At 43.3% G+C, this 20,660-nt stretch overlaps 1 protein-coding gene across 8 annotated transcripts in view; it reads right to left on the bottom strand.

Annotated features, from left to right (window-relative positions):
- The window catches only part of radil (Ras association and DIL domains), an 83,907-nt gene that overhangs the window by 18,080 nt on the left and 45,167 nt on the right, over positions 1–20,660 (bottom strand). For 7 of the 8 annotated variants that reach the window (XM_051945628.1, XM_051945629.1, XM_051945625.1 and 4 more), the window contains 5 exons: positions 14,534–14,657; positions 11,760–11,932; positions 11,251–11,401; positions 9,048–9,274; positions 76–406 (listed from right to left, as the gene is read on the bottom strand). In XM_051945628.1, coding sequence (XP_051801588.1) covers positions 76–406; positions 9,048–9,274; positions 11,251–11,401; positions 11,760–11,932; positions 14,534–14,657 — 1,006 coding nt within the window. Of the gene's footprint in view, positions 1–75; positions 407–4,681; positions 4,806–9,047; positions 9,275–11,250; positions 11,402–11,759; positions 11,933–14,533; positions 14,658–20,660 lie in introns of those variants that run through there. The other variant, XM_051945630.1, reaches the window with a different exon arrangement.

Here is a 20,660-nt window from a genome sequence, read left to right as displayed (position 1 = left end):
TAAATAATGGACATTTACTGTGTTTTTTTCTGTTTTTGGTATTTTGTCCACCTCTTGTTTATAGTTTAGCCTTACCCTCCAGTCCGTTTGCGATGAGTCCATTGGTCTTTTTATATTCTGCCATGGTTCTGCCGGTGCAGCCGTTGGTCTGGACGTTGGTGGCGACGACGGGCCCAGACCCTCCTCCTGCCTCCGGGTACAAGGGGGTGTTGGGAGGGGTGAGAAGACAGGACGGGTCCGAGGTCGCTGTCCGATGATGGTGAACCCCGCCATTCCTCCTCAGGCTGTGGGTGTGGGATTGGCCTGAGGGTCTGTCCCGGCCTCGCTCCTCTGCTGGGTCCGAGGTCACTTCGTCCTCTGGAGCCCCAGAATGGGGGCTGCTGTGGGTCGGAGGCAGCAACTCCCTCTGTGGAGTGAAGGGAGAGATGGATGTTAGAAGATAATCGGAGCTCTGAAGTGAAGATGCAACAGAGAATGAATGAAAAAAAAAAATCTGCCTTTTATCTTTTATAAAACTAATTTTAGTTCAGTAGCCACATGTAGCTCAACTTGATCTCAAATGGGCTAGACCAGTAAAATCAGACAAAAATAACATAGAACAAGGAACATATGGTCCGCAGGAGGACTTTGCAAAATGAAAAAATTATAGAGAAGACATCAACTACAAATTGTAAATTTCTAAAACTGTAAACTTTAAACAATTTCTAGATATTGACCAGCTGTTTTGGTCAAAAAGTAAAATACTATATTTTCCATTTCCAGATAATTGAGACTGAATGTTTTGTGCCTTTGCAGATAAATTGTAATCTGTAAGTTGTAATGTGTAAATGATAAACTGAGGCATAATATTGTTGAAACTGAACTTATTTTTCTTAAGAAATTTCATTTTTTAAATATATATTTTTAAATGGCATAAAAACATTTGGAGTTGTGGATATTTATAGGTTATTATGCTCTGATCTTACTGGTCCTGTATGTGGCTTCTGAATTCAAATGAGTTTGACGCTCCATGACCTATGAACAACTCCAACTGTTTCCTTTTGTTTTAGTGCAATAAAGTGCATTCTGAAAATGCTCACATGAAGGAACTATCTCTTTACAAAACATTATGAACCTTGCAAATGTATTAAATAGGCCCTCTGTGTTAATTTGATTACTTTAGCGATTCTTCTAAAGCATGCGTGTCAAACTCTAGTTCAGAGGCCATATTCAGCATAATAAACAAAAAAAAACACAAATCCAAATATTTCCCTTTGTTTTAGTGCAAAAACATACATTCTAAAATGCACACATTTCCAAAATAATATGAACAACCTGAAATAAGTAAAAAAGTAAAATAAGTTCAATTTCAACAATATTATGCCTTAGTTTATCATTTACACATTACAACTTCAAACTTCAAACTTTATTTATTTGTATAGCACTTTTCATGCAGAACAATGCAAAGTGCTTCACAAGAATTAAAAACAAAGAAGGCAATAAATAAATACAATTAAAAATAGAAACAAAAAAAAACAACTCTCCACCCTCCCTACATATCATAGACTGTCTATAAAGATGGACATAGCATCTGGCTCCAAAAATGAAGCCCACCCGGAAGTGTCAAAAACTTGCAATATCACGCCTTCCGCTCAGGTTGGCTCCAAAAAGCTTTTGCTCCATAGACCCCAATTCATCACAGAAAAAAATAAAATTTGATAGACTGTTTTTCTACAGTTTAGGATTTTTTTTCCCCCGTTAGTTTTCATGGTCAGAATGAGAGATCAGGTGGCCGATCTTAAAAAAAATCAATACTGAATTTTAAATAAATCGTTAAAGTTGGCGGAGCCAGGGGGCGTGGCTATACTTGATAGACAGTCTTGACTGGAATGACTGACAGATCCTTTTATTCCGAAAGCAGCAACAGAAGCCTCTGCGGTAAAATGTGGGCAGGATAAGAGAGTCTTCAGCTCTCAGACTGGCCCACCCATAGACTGGTCCTGCCCCTAGAGTCCCTATATTAACCAGAGTAGCGACATGACGGGTCCAAAAAATTTTGGTCACGTGATCTATAGGCGCCATTTTGTTTCCTATTCATGAACACTGGGTTTTCCTGTTAACGTTGTTTACAGCGCAGAGAGTAATTCTAGGTCCTTTTTCGCTTCCTAAATACCTGAAAAATGACGGGCTGTTGTGCCTTTGGGTGCACAAATCGATCGGAGAAGGGATTCCACATGTTTAGATTTCCCAGTAATAGTGAAAGAAGTAAACTGTGGGAAAATAAAGTCCGGAGAGTGGGATGGAAACTGACTTCATCATCGTTTTTGTGCCAGGTTAGTCCCATGTATGTATTTTCATGTTATGATGTATGGGTGAATGACAGATAGAAAAGTTTGATGTGATTTTAGGCAGCTGTGGTTATTTGGACTTTGACCATTTTCATGCATGGAGATGCATGAAATACGGGCCGCTGAAGTTTAACGGGGTAACCCGTTAAACTTCAGCTTCGCGTATGTGCAAACGTATTTTGCTAAATTGACCAAAGCTGCAAACTCGATGACAGAAACATTATACACCCATGGAAAGCTTAGATTCTCATGAATTCGCCGGTATAAACCACTTTCAGATGTGATTACCACAGCGGGTAATATAAACACATTTGTCCAACAAACAGCAAATAACCTAAACAGCACAACTCACTTTTGAAGGCTCAAAGGCAGATACCCTCTCTATTTTTAAGACCAGGCTTAAAACGTTCCTTTTTGACAAATCTTATAGTTGGGGCTGACTGGGTGACCCACAGGGGCTCGGCTTGTGTCTTCATTTGTACAGCTGACTCCCTCTTGGACGTCCCTTCGTTCTGCCCCTAGTCATGCTGCTATAGGCCTAGGCTGCTGGGGGACTTCTCTTGACGCACTGAGCCCTTCTCTATCTACCTTTACATTTAATATGTATACCGTTATTGCAGTACATTCACTCTGTTTCCCCCTGTGCTATTTCTCCGAGTGTCCCTGGTCCCAGAGCTGGATGCTTCAGATCTGCGGTTGATGTTCCACCAACTGGTCCAGTCTCCACCATGTCCACTGTGGGATGCTGCCGCTGACCTTCCACCAGCCCTCCGCTTCCAGGTCCCCTTTTCCACCAGTCAACTCTGCATCGCCTTCACTATACTTGTTATGCTAACTTACATACTGTTTGAATTTTACTGCTAGCTATATATGGAGTATGTTTAATGTCAGAGCCGTACATCATAAGAGTAAACTATGAGTCAGTTTTCAATGTTAGCTTATACTTTGTTTGTGTCACATATCCTATCATGCATGTATCCAAATGTGTGTTGTGTTTTCCTTGCTTTACCACCCCTCCCTCTTCTCCCATCCCTCCCCCTTGCCCTCCTCTGTCCCTCTCAACCTGCCCGGCCAGCAGGCAGATGGGTCCCCCCTACATAGAGCCGGGTTCTGCTTGAGGTTTTTTCCCTGTTAAAAGGGTGTTTTCACTGTCGCCTTTGGGCTTGCTCTGGGGGTCAGGCATATGGGTTCTGTAAAACATCTTGAGACAATTTGACTGTAATTGACGCTATATAAATAAAATTGAATTCAATTCAATTCAAAACTAGTCGCAGATGAAAATATTTCACAAAAAACGGCCATAATCCAACCTTGGACATCCAGACAAAACAAGCCAGTAAAATATTTTGTCCAAAACATGTCTTGAAATCAGTAAGCAATCCACAAATAGCTAGTTTTCGTGAATGTGCACCTCGCGCTGTGTCCCATATTGAGTGAATGGAAACAAAATGGCGTCAAATCCCCAGTTGTCGCTACTCTGGTTAATAAAGAGCTCCGGGAGATGACGTCACACAATCCCGGCATGCAACAGTCGAAATCAAAACACCGCCATATTGGCAGGAAGGCGCGCTGTTTAAACTACTGCCAGCTAACTCCTTCTTCAGCGTAGACATCAGAGATATGGTGGACAGTTGTTGCGCCCTGGGATGCCAGAACAGCCGAGGACGAACAAAGGGGAGAGCATTTTATCGGATTCCCAAAGATCCTGACAGACGACAGAGGTGGATCACTGCCATAAAACACGCAAGAAGCGAGCAGAAGAAAACGGAACCAGCGCTCCGGATGCAACGGATTCCGCTTATATAGCGACCACTTTGTATCAGGTACAGAATCCGTTTCCTAAGCTTTATATCTGATCGCTGCTCATGCGAATTTAATAGGACAAAGCTACACTTACCCTCCCAGAGACGACAGTGATATCCTTTGCAGGAAGACTCCAGATCTGAATCCCGGTGACAAGGTTAGCCTGTGTCCATTTATACCCCTCAAGGCTTTTATACGCTTTAAGAGATTCACCGGAGTAGGATGAAGGAAAATTTATCAGGTAATTGTAGATGTCAGGGTACCGCAGGTCTGGTAAAAGGTCCGCTCCGACCGCCTCACGATTCTTAAATAAGATACCGGGGGCATGATATGAATCGGATATGTTTAGTTTGTCCAGTTTGTTTGTATATTTTATAATATCGTCTGATTTAAAATGAAACGTAAACTCAGACGGCGTAAATTTTCTACCAGCGCCATTCATTTTGAAGCGGAGTTTCCTGCCAACATGGCGGCGTAAACAAACGGAGTCACGTGACGTCCGGAGCTCGATAGGGACTCTACCTGCCCCGAGTTGCTCTCCGGTCCAGCCTGTTTGATGACGCTTTTTACGTCACTGGCTCCAAAAATTCCAAAATGGCGACCAGGAAGTAGCAAAATCCGGGCTTCATTTTCTCGGCGTTGAAACCAACGGGTGACATCACGGTCAGTTCACGCCTGCTACATATAGACAGCCATTCACATACACACACCCACGCAAGCACACACACACACACACACACACACACACACACACACACACACACATACAGACTCACACACCCACACGACATGACATCATCAGGACATGGCGAGGCACCGAGGCTAGAAGAAAGACACTACCTTGAAGAGAGGGGGCAGCCACACTGAGAGGGTCGCAGACCAGTGGGGGTTATGGGGGAGGAGGGTGAGTTGGGGGCAATTGGGGAAGGGTTATGGGGACTAGAGTGCCTGTATATCAGAGTGGCGACAACTGGGGATTTGACGCCATTTTGTTTCCATTCACTCAATATGGCACGCGCAGCGCGAGGTGCACATTCACGAAAACTAGCTATTTGTGGATTGCTTACTGATTTCAAGACATGTTTTAGACAAAATATTTTACTGGCTTGTTTTGTCTGGATGTCCAAGGTTGGATTATGGCCATTTTTTGTGGAATATTTTCATCTGTGACTAGTTTTGAGCCTTCAAAAGTGAGTTGTGCTGTTTAGGTTATTTGCTGTTTGTTGGACAAATGTGTTTATATTACCCGCTGTGGTAATCACATCTGAAAGTGGTTTATACCTTCGGATTCATGAGAATCTAAGCTTTCCATAGGTGTATAATGTTTCTGTCATCGAGTTTGCAGCTTCGGTAAATTTAGCAAAATACGTTTGCACATACGGGCCGCTGAAGTTTAACGGGGTAACCTGTTAAACTTCAGCGGCCCGTATTTCATGCATCTCCATGTATGAAAATGGTCAAAGTCAAAATAACCACAACTGCCTAAAATCACATCAAACTTTTCTATCTGTCATTCACCCATACATCATAACATGAAAATACATACATGGGACTAACCTGGCACAAAAACGATGATGAAGTCAGTTTCCATCCCACTCTCCGGACTTTATTTTCCCCCAGTTTCCTTCTTTCACTATTACTGGGAAATCTAAACATGTGAAATCCCTTCTCCGATCGATTTGTGCACCCAAAGGCACAACAGCCCGTCATTTTTCAGGTATTTAGGAAACGAAAAAGGACCTAGAATTACTCTCTACGCTATAAACAACGTTAACAGGAAAACCCGGCGTTCATGAATAGGAAACAAAATGGCACCCATAGATCACGTGACCAAATTTTTTTGGACCCGTCATGTCGCCACTCTGATATACAGGCATTCTAATGGGGACCAAGGGTTAACACCCCCATGGACAGAAACAGCTCCCCGTGTGGGAGCCCCCCGCCGGTAAAACACTGGAGAATTAAAACACTAGAACTGAAATAGATAAATAGAATAAAATAAATAATATAAAAATAAGTTAAAATAAAGGTTAAAATATGTAAAACCATAAAACCCTAAAGGTTCAAAAATCGAGTAACAATAACTAATAATAAAAAGCATAAGAAGAAGGGTTAAGAATTATCAAAACAAGTTGAAAGCCCAGTTAAAAAGATGAGTCTTGAGCCTCTTTTGAAAAATATCAACAGTCTCTGCAGCCCTGAGGTTCTCCGGCAGGCTGTTCCACAAACGGGGACCATAGTAACTGAATGCCGCCTTCCCGTGTGTTTTAGATCTAACTTGTGGTACAGATAAAAGGCCTACGCCAGAGGACCTCAGGGCTCAAGAGGGTTGATATGGTAAAAGTAAGTCTGATAAATAAGAAGGCCCAAGACCATTAAAAAATTTATAAACTAATAAAAGAACCTTAAAATCAATCCTGAAGCACACAGGGAGCCAATGCAGCAATTTTAAAACTGGTGTAATATGCTCCCGCCCTCTGGTCCTCGTCAGCACTCGTGCGGCTGAATTTTGTAATAATTGAAGATGTGATATATTTTTTTTGGGAAGAGCAGAGAGCAGGGAATTACAGTAATCCAAACGACAAGCTATAAAAGCATGCATCAGCACCTCTGTGCTCGCCTGAGAGAGAAACGGGCGAACTCTGGCTATATTCTTAAGATGGTAAAAACCAATCTTTGTTATGTTTTTATTATGTGGAATAAAAGAAAGCTCAGAGTCAAATATTACGCCCTAATTTTTAATAAATTGTGATGGTTTAAAATCCTTTAGTTTTGGTAAAAGTTTCTCTCTCTGGCGCTCAGGACCAATGACTAAAATCTCTGTTTTGCCCTGGTTGAGCTGTAGGAAATTCACTGCCATCCAGTGGTGTAGTCTAGTTTTTTCTAGTGGGTATACTCCGGCATCATAAACCACAGCCAGGTCAGGTTCAGGCACACACACACACACACACACACACACACACACACACACACACACACACACACACACACACACACACACACACACACACACACACACACACACACACACACACACACACACACACACACACACACACAGCAGCTCCTTTATTTCAAACTACCAATTAGATACTTATAGACATTAGCGTCAGCAGCTCCTCCTCCTGCCATCAGGTAGAGCTGATGTTTCCTCTTCATCATGTGCAGAGTTTTGTTCATTTATTTTTGTGCAAAAAAGTTTTATTGAAATATTAAACAAAAGTAAGAATGCCTGTTTTTGTAACAAAACAAATGCACAAAATGAGTCAATTGTAAGGCTTCTCATAAAAACACTGAATGAAAAAGAGTTTGTCAAAACACAAATGATTCATATTTGCCAGGTTAGGCTAAAATATGAGGCTACAAACAATAATAAATTAGGAGCTGTTTGGGAGCTGAAAGAAGCGGCTTTTCTTTGGAAGCCGTACCAAAAGCTCTCTGAAAAGAGCCGAACTTCCATCACTACTGTCCTCCTCTCTGTCCCTCATCTCTCAGCTGGTTTTTGAAGGCAGAGCTGCGATGCAATTCAGAGACTTCATTAACTGAGTAGCGTCACGTGGGATGCCTGAACTCGTACATAATTGGTCTGTGTGTTTCTGAGCTGATAGACCAATGATAAACACTGGAAAGCTGCACCGGTAAAATAGAAGCGACCTGTCAAATTTACACCCGTATAGACGGCGTCTGGGTCCGGATCCGGACCGCGGTCCGCCTTTTAGTGAGCCCTGTTCTCAGCCAGACACCTTCTCCCGTCCTATACAACTTCACCGCTTCCTGACACAGAGAAGACGAATTTATGAATGGGAAAGTGAACGTTATGTCAAAAAACTTACTGATACATATGTTTGCGCATTTTTAAGTGGTTATATGAAAATTCTGGACCCTTTCTAGTGAGTATACGGCAAATACCTGTGTGTTTGCACCCCTGGGTATACGTATCTTTGCGCATTTTTAAGTGGTTATACGGAAATTCGGGACCTTTTCTAGTGAGTATACGGCGTATACCTGCGTATCACGTAGACTACACCACTGCTGCCATCCATGACTGAATATCGGAAATACAGCTAAAAAGGGCATCAATTGGCCCTGTGTCATCAGGAGACAGGGCAATGTACAGTTGCGTATCATCCGCATAACTATGGAAGCTGATGCCATGCCTCCTGATGACATCCCCCAGGGGAAGCATGTAAAGATTAAAAAGGACTGGATCTAAAATTGACCCCTGGGGGACCGCACACTCATGGGTTCCTGAGGACACAGTTTATCTAGAACTGAACAATCTAGTATTTTACTTTATGATCAAAATAAAACTTGTCAAGATCTAGAAATTATTTTACATTTATATTCATTTCCACATTTGACCACTTGTACAGGGAGAAGGTTAAGTTATCCCCCTTCCTTGTAAATGTATAAAATTTATATGTAAAAAATACATAAAAGTTGTGGCAGTACAGTGGGCAAATTTAAAATACCAGTTACTTTTATTGAAAAATTGTGGTTAATATCGTCTCTATACACTTTGCAAAGTCATCTTGATCTACACATGACACAGTATTCGAGATGATGAAAATGCGCTTTCTCTTCATAAACAATCTTTCCATTTGGCTGATTTGTGAATGTATGCGTTTGTGTGTGTGTACATGTAAGGGTGCTGTGACACTAGGGATTATGGTCTAGTCAGCCATTCCCACTAATTAGACAGCCTAAAGACTAATCAGATTTACTATGATTTAACCATGTCTAGGTTTTTGTGAGTGTGTGTGTGTGTGTGTGTGAGCGCGTGAGCATGGTTGGCTGGAGTAGAGGTTTTGTCTTTCATTTATGGGATTACGAGGAACTCCTCAACAGTTACAGCTGCTGAGGCACATGGCCTGGGTTACCGCAAGGTGTGTGTGTGTGTGTGTCTCTCTCTCTGACCTGAACATCGGGCCAGTCAGTTGTGTTGGTTCCATTGGAGTGTGTGTGCACACTGGGAGTGCTGGTGTGTGTTTGTGTCTTGGTGCGTAGTCCCCACAGGTAGTGTCGGACGTAGAGCAGCTGCCTGTAGATGCTGTCCTCCACACATTCACTGTCTAGGTCCACTCTGAAGCCAGCACTGGGCAGGACGATGGGAGGATGATTCTCAAAGCTCTCCAGGAGGTCGACTAAACACACACCAGGTCAAGGTCAAAGTCAGGGCAATCTTTATTACCCCCAAAGGGCAATTTGTCCTACAGTCAGCAGTTCACCACAGTGGTACACAACTCAATCACAGACAAGATCTCCCAAAGGAAGATCTATACCTCAGGAAACAAAACTGTGATTCTTGTTTCAGACTTGTTTTAGTTTGGATTATGTCTGATATTATTCTCATATTTTTCTATAAAAATTCAACATGAGATATAGATGAAAAAGAAGGAGAACAATTAGCAATTGTACATTACAATCCTGGACACACTCCTGTAGAAACAAAAACAAGCTTTTTCTTTTTTTTTTTTTAGTCACATCACTGTAAAGTTTAATTATAATACAAAGCTTTACAACACAATGCAATATATAATAGTATTTGGTCTCAGATTGGATTATGAACTGGAAAAATGTTTAGTCAAAGGAAAATTGCCAAGAGACTTCTTCTTTTCTAAAAATAAAATTCAAGAAATTTGTCAGTCTTCTCTGGGAGATTTAAAAGAGATCATCTGACGAATGACTGCATTTTTTTCTCAATTGAGCTTCATGTGAGCCGTATTTTATATAAATATAATACAACCACTGTACCTCATTATACTGAGGTCTTCTTAAGATTTTGTCAAACCTACTTTATATAAAAATATTTATAAACACATATATATGTGTATATACATATGCATACACAGGTCACATTGAGAAAAAAATGGATCCATTACTTGAACTATCTCCTTTAAATCTCAAGTGTGACTCATGTTGTTAGTTATTCTCCTCCGTTCTCATCTATATCTCCTGGTAAATTTTAGGAGAAAAATATGAGAAACACATCAGACAAAATCAAAGCTAAAATGAGAATCATAATTTTGTCTTCCGAGCTATAGAACAAACTAAAGTGTAGACTATTAAAGGAAGAAGGTCAAGTTATCTCCCTGCCTTGTAAATGTGTAAAATTTATATATAAACAATACATAAAAGTTGTGACAGTGCAATGGACAGATTTAAAATGGCAATTACTTTGATTGAAAAATTGCAGTTAATGTCATCTGTAATTTTTACACTTCGCAAGCCAGATTGGACCCTCTGGCAGGCTGGTTTTGTCCTGTGGGCTGTATGTTTGATGCCTCTGTATAAGCTGAACAATAGACAAAGTTAATGTGAAGGGTTGATTTATTTGTTGTTCACCAACAGAGGAGTAAATCCGGCAAAAGATATAAAATATGATGGCTTTAGACTGTAAATATACCCTGGTGTGAACCCGAACCCAGACACTGTACATGTAAACCAATGCAGACTGATTTGCTCATACATTTGTAATTCTGTTCAATCTGCACCTTCATTCCACAAGAAGATGCTGCAACTATACCTGTGAAGGAAAAAATACTCTTTCCTCTTTATAATATATTTCCTTGCAGCTCTTAGCTGACATAATCCCAAATTATCCTACAGGCTAGAGTAGGTCTGAGCCCGTCTTTAAGTTTGGACCTTATCTTGCCCTAATATGGCCTTCAAATAGGCAGACACTGTAGGAGAAAGACATGACAGGACTCTCTGCTCTGGTCAAAGTTAGATAATGTCTATTCTGATGTGATTAAGCTGACAAGTTGTGTCTATATTGATCTGTATTCTAAATCTGAACCCTCCCCCAACTACAATATAAACCCGAAGATCAGAGAGAATCTTCAGAACTGATACTGGCATTGGCTGCATGCACTACTGCTCTGTCGGTGTCATGTATCCTGATATTAGTAAAACTTACTCGCGACCTAAGTCATCTAAGTCTCCAGTGTGTCTCTCTGTGTCTGCCTCCATATCCTCTCTCAACATCACTGAACTTCCACAACATCACTTTGTCCAGCAAAGAACTTAACAAATCTGGGCCATACTCAGAACATGATTTTTGTCAATGGCTCTGACAACAACAATGAATTCATTCTACCTGACAGATTCATGCATGTACCTGTTCTGTATATGTACGCCTCGTCCTCACTGCTGGGTTGCCACACTGGGACGGAGCCAATCTCTGCTGTGAGCTGGTACTGAGTCAGAATCCTGTGGAGCTGCACCGGTTTCAGCGTTGGGTGTTCACTAGACAATGCTCGCCAACCCGCCTGCAGACAGAGAGGACCAAATTAGTCACGTCCTGGGAGGTCCTGTGTAAACATCGCTACAGTTTGAGGGCATCACAAGTTGTTATTGGCGGACTGTCCATCGATTGCTGATCAAAGTCACTTCATGAACAATGTTCCCTTTGGTGTGTGGAAACCAGTTGAGGCAATTGATTGCAGCCAATTTAAGCTTTCCTGCTTCCCTCGACTGTTTAGGCTGCAGTCAAACTAATTATGTTAAGCTTTTTTGTTTATTTTAATTTATTCCCACCTAATTAGTGCAAGCAATCAAAATTTAGTTCATCAAACAACAGAAGAGAAACACTGACTAGAACGGTGTCACAGGTGAGTGTGGTATTACTTGTGTTAGCTGTTGAGGTGGCGTGGCCAATATGGACACAGTACTGTTGAGTTTGGTGAAGAATTTGTCAGCCAGATGTCCCAGCCCGGACCTGCTCGCCCACTCCATGACCATCTGCAGACACGCCTGGATCTGTAGCACCTTGGAGCGCTGGAACCAACCCCGGGAGGGACCTGAAAAGAGAAGGGAGTGTTTTTGGGTTATTTCATCAGAAACACTGCAGCAGATTTTCTAATGGAGGTGAGTGCATGTGTGAGGGAACGGCAAAGTGAAGTACAGCCTGTGTGCTTCTGTGAATATATGTGTGTGTGTGTGTGAGTGTGGTCAGGTGATGGCTATACTTGTGGGGACCAAATGTCCCCACAACTGTAGGAAAACCGAAAACAATGTCATTTGTGGGGACCTCATTTCGGTCCCCACAAGTTTAAACAGTGTTTTCATGGCCATGTTGTTGTTACTGAAAAAAGTGAAAGTGCAAAAACGTTTCTTTAGGGTTAGGCATTGTTTTGGTCTGGGTTAAGGTTAGGGTTAGGGTAAGAGTTAGGAGTAAGATATGAATGGGAGTCAATGGTATGTCCCCACCAGTATAGATAAACAAGTGTGTGTGTGTGTGTGTGTGTGTGTGTGTGTGTGTGTGTGTGTGTGTGTGTGTGTGTGTGTGTGTGTGTGTGTGTGTGTGTGTGTGTTGCACGGTAGTACAGACATTAATTTTTAATTAAGTTGTGATTGAAGTTGGTGAAACAATAGCAACAGCCACCAGTTCCTCACTGAATACAAATGCGCTGCTGCAGAAGGGCTTAGCCGACTGTGTTTGCGTTTCACTTGCCAACAAACCGACGCACAGCTTGTGCTCTTGCTTGTGAAATCCCTTCATTCTTTTTGGCACATCAAAGAAGTAAAAGGAATTTTTGTGGCAAGTTAAGCAAGCAATAACTCTAAATCTAGCATTTGTCGAAGCCGGCATACTTCAGTTTGTCAGCCTGTTGTTCCATCACCTCACTGCAGCTTTAATGCTTTCTGAGAACCCCCTCAAAGTGAGCTCAGGCCTCAGCTGGGCTTTGGACAAACATGGACGAACAACTGGACTCCAGCTTGGGGTCACTTAAGATTTTTCACTGGACAAATGGTTATTTTTGTGTAATACGAAGAAAGTCAGGTAGCTACACGACACCTCCATCTGCACTCAGCAAGGTCCACAAATTATGTGGACCTTGCTGATTATGTGACAATAACAACTGACACAATAATAAGAAACACACTCAGAGCATGCAGGCTGCTCAGTCTTCGTATCATTTCTGACGGCTGAAATCTTGAAAAACTTCGTGACAGAAATCACTGCACTATGGAATGTGGCCATTTAATATAGATGTACCCAAAAACAAAATGACCTTGCGCTGAGCACAGGCGTGTGTTATGCATGTGTTCGTTAGACTGTGTTCGTTAGACTCCAGGATACTGAATTGTTCCTTGTATCATTTCCGATGGATAAGTCCGGATAACGGGTGGACCAGTGCAAAAAATCAGCCCTGTCATTTTTGGCTCAGACCGGCCCACAACATAATCGGTTGACTTTTATGTAATCGTAATAGAATTCTGATCAGACAATTAGCATCAACTGTAGGTTCAATTTAAAACACTCCAGACACTTTTGACTTCCAGCCTTAAGCTTAACATGTGTCTGACAGGAAGGTTAAGGCAGACAAACTGCAGACGGCACACACACAGAACCCTCCAAATATTCCGCCATATGTTTTGGATGCACCCCTCTAATAGGCTTATGTCTGGGCATATAGTAATCTATGTGTGAGGCATGGCAAACAGACGAGACATCACTTAACCTCTCAGCGAAGGTGTCATAATGCATCGTAGCAGCTGTTTACAAACACATGGTTGAACAGAAGAAAACCAGTGCGTTCCCTCGGGAACACAAATGAGCAGCGTCTTCTCAATAGCATTATACTTTTTAGTCTTGATTTTCTTTCTCTCCCGTGCTGCATCATGAGGCCAAACAGTGATGCAAACGTCAGCGTTACCTGCCACAGACTCACTTCGCCGTTACCATAGACACCACCGGTGCAGAAATATCAATGAGAGAGGAAGCCAGACGAAGGCAGAGGGGGAGAGGGAGAGGGGGAGAGGGAGGCAGGGAGGGAGGGAGGGAGGTGGGGATGAGAAGGGAGGGAGGGAGGTGGGGATGAGATGGGGGAGGGAGGCGGGGATATGATGGGGGAGGGAGACGGGGATATGATGGAGGAGGGAGGCGGGGATATGATGGGGGACGGTGTCGTCCTTGCATGTATATGAAGGTATTTCTCCTTCTCCCATCTCTAGACATGTGATCTCTCCTGTCTCCATCAGCTCATAAAGACATATGGTGTGTTTTTGTGTGCGCGTGCAAGTACAGCTGCCGGCAAACAACTATTTTCTGTATTTAGACGAGCTAATACACTATTAGCAAGGTCATCACAACTACTGCAGCCCTTTTACCCTTCACTCTGCCCCTCTCTCACTCCTACCCCCCTCCTCCGTCTCCCCCCTCTCTCTCTTTGTCTCACCCACTGATGGCCAGATGGAAAGAAGGGAAGCAAGATGAAGGAGGGGGAGGGGGAGAAACTGAATGCAGATAGGAGAAGGGCATTGAGGACAAATCTGGGTTAGTCACTGTCAAAATGCTGACAAGGACACGAGGACACACACACACTAACAACTCTACAACCCCTGGAGGGAGGCCCAATGGAAGGAAGAGTGTGAGCATCCATGATTTTTTGCTCTACCTTTGTCCATCAGCTGGTTAAACAGCGACACGTTGGAGAAGAAGAAGAGATACGCAAACATCTGAGCCTGGATCTCGGGGTGGACCTGGTAACCATGGAGAAGCTCCTGAGCATTCTGAAACACCTGCAGACACACAAACATATCGATGTGCACGGAAACATTGTTATGAAGAGGAAAAACATCGACAAAAAGATGCACAGTGCCATGAAAAAGTATCTACCCCCCTATAGAAATCTACACTTAAATGTTCCAGATCATCAAACTAATATTTATATTTATAGAATATTAGACAGAGATAACCCAAAAAACACAAAATGTTGTTTTTAAATGATGATTTCTTGAAAACTCAATGAAACCCTGTATCACCCGTGTGAAAAAGTAATTGCCCCCTGAACTTAATAACTGGTCGGTCCCTTGGCAGCAACACCTGCAGTTGTCAGTCTTTTACACCATGGAAGAATTCTGGTCCACTTTTCTCTGCAGAATAATTCTAATTTGGTCACATTAGAAGGCTTTTGAGGATGAACTGTCCTTTTAAGGTCTTATCAGCTGGATTCAGTTGGATTCAAGTCCAGACATTGACTCAGCCACTCCAGAACATTCATGTAGTTCTTTGTGAGCCACTCAGAGGTGGACTTGTTTGTGTGCTTTGGGTCTTTGTCTTGCTGCGTAAACCCACTTGTATTGAGCTTTTGGTCATGAACTAATGGTGGATATTCTCCAGGTGCCATGGCCCCTCCCTCCCCTGTGCTGCGCTCCTGGCCAGCTGTCAGCTTCGTCTGATTGGGAGCGGCTGCGGAGGAGCACAGCTGCTCCTAATCGGCAATCAGCGGCTGATAAAGCCTGGCTCACCCCACTACTCAGTGCTGGGCCATTACCTGAGATGCATCAGTCTGGTTTACTCTGTTTGGTTGCTGCCGGTCCACCAGCCTCTCTGCTCTGGTCCCCCCCCTTCCACCGCCCCCCACCGCAAGGGGACACAAGCCAGTGCCTTATTGTGTCGGTCCCAAGCCCAGCTAAATACAGAGGGTTGTGTCAGGAAGGGCATCCGACGTAAAACTTTGGCCAAATCAAACATGCGAATCAAATGTATGACTTCCATACCGGATCGGTCAAGGCCCGGGTTAACAACGACCGCCATCGGTGCTGTCGACCTACAGGGTGCAGGTGGAAAATGGATGACTGTTGGTCGAAGAAGGAGGGGAGGAAGGTGTGTTCGTAGGAAGAGAGAGAAGAGGAACACCAAGAGTCCAGGACTGAGAGTAGGGACTTTGAATGTTGGAACTATGACAGGAAAAGGTAGAGAGCTGGTTGACATGATGCAGAGGAGGAAGGTGGACATACTGTGTGTCCAGGAGACCAGGTGGAAAGGTAGTAAAGCTAGAAGTTTAGGAGCAGGGTTCAAGTTGTTCTACCATGGTGTTGATAGGAAGAGAAATGGAGTAGGAGTTATCTTGAAGTAGGAGTTTGTTAGGAATGTCCTGGAGGTAAAAAGAGTGTCAGATCGAGTGATGAGCCTGAAGCTAGAAGGAGAAATTCTGGTTGGACCTTGATGAAGTGATGCAGAGCATCCCAAGAAGTGAGAGAGTTGTCATTGGTGCAGACTTCAATGGACACGTTGGTGCAGGAAACAGAGATGATGAGGAGGTCATGGGCAGGTTTGGTATCCAGGAGAGGAACGCAGAAGGACAGATGGTGGTTGACTTTGCAAAAAGGATGGAAATGGCTGTAGTGAATACTTTCTTCCAGAAGAGGAAGGAACATAGGGTGACCTATAAGAGTGGAGATAGGAGCACACAGGTAGACTACATCTTGTGTAGACGGTGTAATCTGAAGGAGATCAGTGACTGCAAAGTAGTGGTAGGTGAGAGTGTAGCCAGACAGCATAGGATGGTGGTGTGTAGGATGACCCTGGTGGTGAAGAAGATGAAGAGGGCAAAGGCAGAGCAGAGGACCAAATGGTGGAAGCTGAAAAAGGAAGAGTGTTGTATGACTTTCAGGAAAGAGTTGAGACAGGCTTTGGATGGTCAGGAGGTGCTTCCAGATGACTGGACAACTACAGCAAATGTGATAAGGGAGACAGGTCGGAGAGTACTTGGTGTGTCATCTGGAAGGAAAGGAGATAAGGAGACTTGGTGGTGGAATGAGGAGGTGCAGGGGTGGATCCAGAGAAAGAGTTTAGCTAAGAAGAAGTGGGACACTGAGAGGACTGAAGAGAGTAGACAGGAGTACAGGGAGATGCAGCGTAAGGTGAAAGTAGAGGTGGCAAAGGCCAAACAAGGGGCATACGATGACTTGTATGCTAGGTTGGACAGTAAGGAGGGAGAGACTGATCTGTACAGGTTGGCAAGGCAGAGAGGCAGAGATGGGATGTGCAGCAGGTTAGGGTGATAAAGGATAAGGATGGAAGTGTGTTGACAGGTGCCAATAGTGTGATGGGAAGATGGAAAGAGTACTTTGAAGAGTTGATGAATGAGGAAAATGAGAGCGAATGAAGAGTAGAAGAGGTGACTGTTGTGGACCAGGAAGTAGCAAAGATTACTCAGGATGAAGTGAGGAGGGCATTGAAGAGGATGAAGAGTGGAAAGTCACTCGGTCCTGATGATATACCTGTGGAGGTATGGAAGTGTCTCGGAGAGGCAGCAGTAGAGTTTCTGACTGGGTTGTTCAACAGGATCTTAGATCGTGAGAAGATGCCCGAGGAATGGAGGAGAAGTGTGCTGGTGCCCATCTTTAAGAACAAGGGAGATGTGCAGAGTTGTGGCAACTACAGAGGAATAAAGCTGATGAGCCACACGATGAAGCTATGGGAAAGAGTAGTTGAAGCTAGACTAAGGGCAGAGGTGAACATCTGTGAGCAGCAGTATGGTTTCATGCCAAGAAAGAGTACAACAGATGCAATATTTGCTTTGAGGATGTTGACAGAGAAGTACAGAGAAGGTCAGAAGGAGCTGCACTGTGTCTTTGTAGATCTGGAGAAAGCTTATAACAGGGTGCCCAGAGAGGAACTGTGGTTTTGCATGAGGAAGTCTGGAGTGGCAGAGAAGTATGTTAGAGTGGTGCAGGACATGTATGTGGACTGTAAGACAGTGGTGAGGTGTGCTGTAGGTGTGACAGAGGAGTTCAAGGTGGAGGTGGGACTACATCAGGGATCAGCTCTGAGCCCCTTCTTGTTTGCTATGGTGATGGACAGGATGACAGACGAGGTTAGACAGGAGTCTCCATGGACTATGATGTTTGCAGATGACATTGTGATCTGTAGTGAGAGCAGGGAAGAGGTGGAGGAGAAGCTAGAGGCATGGAGGTTTGCCCTGGAAAGGAGAGGAATGAAGGTTAGCCGCAGCAAGACGGAGTATCTGTGTGTGAATGAGAGGGACCCAAGTGGAAGAGTGAGGTTACAGGGAGAAGAGATCAAGAAGGTGGAGCATTTTAAGTTCTTAGGGTCAACAGTACAGAGCAATGGAGAATGTGGAAAAGAGGTGAAGAAGCGTGTACAGGCAGGCTGGAACAGCTGGAGAAAAGTGTCAGGTGTGATGTGTGATAGAAGAGTTTCAGCTAAAATGAAAGGAAAGGTTTACAAAACTGTGGTGAGACCAGTCATGTTGTTTGGCCTGGAGACAGTGTCCCTGAGGAAAAGACAGGAGGCAGAGCTGGAGGTAGCAGAACTGAAGATGCTGAGGTTCTCTTTGGGAGTGACCAGGATGGATAGGATAAGGAATGAGTACATCAGAGGGACAGCACGTGTTAGAGGCTTTGGAGATAAAGTCAGAGAAGCCAGACTGAGATGGTTCGGACATGTCCAGAGGTAGAAGGATGCTGAGTTTCCCACTGCCAGGCAGGAGGCCTAGAGGAAAACCAAAGAGGAGGTTTATGGATGTGGTTAAAAGAGGACATGAAGGTAGTTGGTGTGAGAGAAGAGGATGCAGAAGACAGGGTTAGATGGAGGCAATTGATTCACTGTGGTGACCCCTGAAGGGAAAAGCTGAAAGGAAAAGAAGAACCTCAACATCAAATAATCTTTAGCATCAAACCATGGCATGACCAATCTTCAAACCAATCCTATACCACACATGAATTTACCTGCATTTAAAAGAGTCAATTTTTAATTCATATTTTTTAAATTATTTAAAGTGCATAAAGTGACTTTTAAATGCAAGCCTCTCCAGATCCAGTAAATAAATAAATGGCTTTGTCGTAGCTTTCTCGCTGCACTGCACCAAGTACTGTTTGGCAATCCACAAGATGGTACCACCTCTCCATTTGGATCCAGCTGTGAGGCTCAAAGTACTTCTTTAAATGTGAAGCAAACACTGCTCCGCACATCTCTGCTTTTACAGACTCACCTTCGTGCTCCAAGGCAGTGGTGTAGTCCAGGGTATACGGCGGTATACGGCATATACCCACTTATTTTTCAGTTAGCATTGCGTATACCCACTTCTAATGCTCCCTAGTGCGCATTATTCAGTAATATCTGTGTGCCAGGTAGCCCTCTTTTCCTTAAGGATGATGAAGCCATGAACAACCCTCCTCTGCCTGTAATTGGCTGGTACATGCTACCTTCACTGATTCGATTGGTTAACTTTAGGGATGAGCCAATCAGAGGCAGAGTAGGGCGGGTCATACAGAGGAAAATTTTGCTAACACCTCTGTGGCACTCCAGTTGATTGACAGGTCTGCTTGAAAGATGCGCGGAAATGCGAGAAAGTCAGAATAAACACCTTTCAAGTGAGTGGTACATATCGAGCGAACCTACTTTCATGGACGATATAATTCTCAGGTAAGTTTTAAGGTGGTTTCCAAATGAATCATTGTTTTAAACTACTGGCAACATGACTGCACATTTCAAGGAGAGGATATTTTGTCGCCAGTGGTTAAAGTTGCAGTCAATTCCAGTCATTTTCAGTACAAAAAAAAAAATTGCTAATATTCTATTTGTAAATAAAAATATGACGAGAAATACAGGGAATATTGGACGCGCATCACGAGGTGCATTTCCTCGAAAACGACCTATTCGTGGATCATATACTGTCTTCAAGACATGTTTTGGACAAAATAGTTTACTGGCTTGTTTCGTCTGGATGTCCAAGGTTGGATTATGGCCGTTTTTTGTGGAATATTTTCATCTGTGTGTAATAATGAACCCGGAAATGCGAGTCGCGCTGTGTACGTTGAAGCCGTGTATAGAGAACGGATGGATGGATATTCGTTGTTTGTCGGACAAATGTGTTTATATTACCGCTGTGGTAATCACATCTGAAAGTGGTTTATACCGGCGGATTCATGAGAATCTAAGCTTTCCATCGGCGTGTAGTGTTTGCAGTTTCAGACATTTAGCAAATTGCTTATGCAGATCTCAAAGTGTACCGCGGGCGGGACACTGAAGCGCAACTGAAGCGCAACGGGTTAAACTGAGTGTCGGGCCGAGTCTGCCTAACGTTTTGAAAGGCTAACGTTATTCTAACGTAAGTCTGAAGCTAGCGAGTTTGGGATAATGTTGGAAAACCTCTAGGCTGGTAGTTGATTTTAAAGTAAGTAAAAACACAAGAATGGGGACAGGTAGTTTAAGATTCGACCTAAAACAATAGACCTTTTTCCGAAACGTCATCATCGAACGTCACCGCCGGTCACCGGCCCTAGCAACGCGATTCCGCCATTTTAAGAGGGGTATGCTTTGCCTTGACGACCATTACTTTCCCACGTTTCCCTCCCGATTTCAACGACGAAAAGCAGATATGCCCAAAACCTGCGCTGTTTTTGGCTGTAGTTCTCAGTCATGGAGCAACAAGAACATTTCCTTTTACAGAATTCCAACTGAAAAGGGCCAGAAAAGGAGTTTATAGCTCACAGCATTGAGGCGGATAAACAATAATGGAACCACATGGAGTCCACAGTCAAAATGGTCCTATGTTTGCAGTCAGCATTTTGTCAATGGTATGTTGTGTTTCATGAAATTATTACCCCTTAACTGATTTTCTGAAATTATTAATTAATAAGCTTAAGCAGTTGCGCTTCAGTGTCCCGTCCGCGGTACACTTTGAAATCTGCATAAGCAATTTGCTAAATGTCTGAAACTGCAAACGCGATTATACAAACACTATACGCCGATGGAAAGCTTAGATTCTCATG

This window comes from Acanthochromis polyacanthus, chromosome 3 (assembly GCF_021347895.1).
Source record: "Acanthochromis polyacanthus isolate Apoly-LR-REF ecotype Palm Island chromosome 3, KAUST_Apoly_ChrSc, whole genome shotgun sequence".
Classification (NCBI taxonomy): Eukaryota; Metazoa; Chordata; class Actinopteri; family Pomacentridae; genus Acanthochromis; species Acanthochromis polyacanthus.
This window is presented reverse-complemented; position numbering and strand designations above follow the sequence as displayed.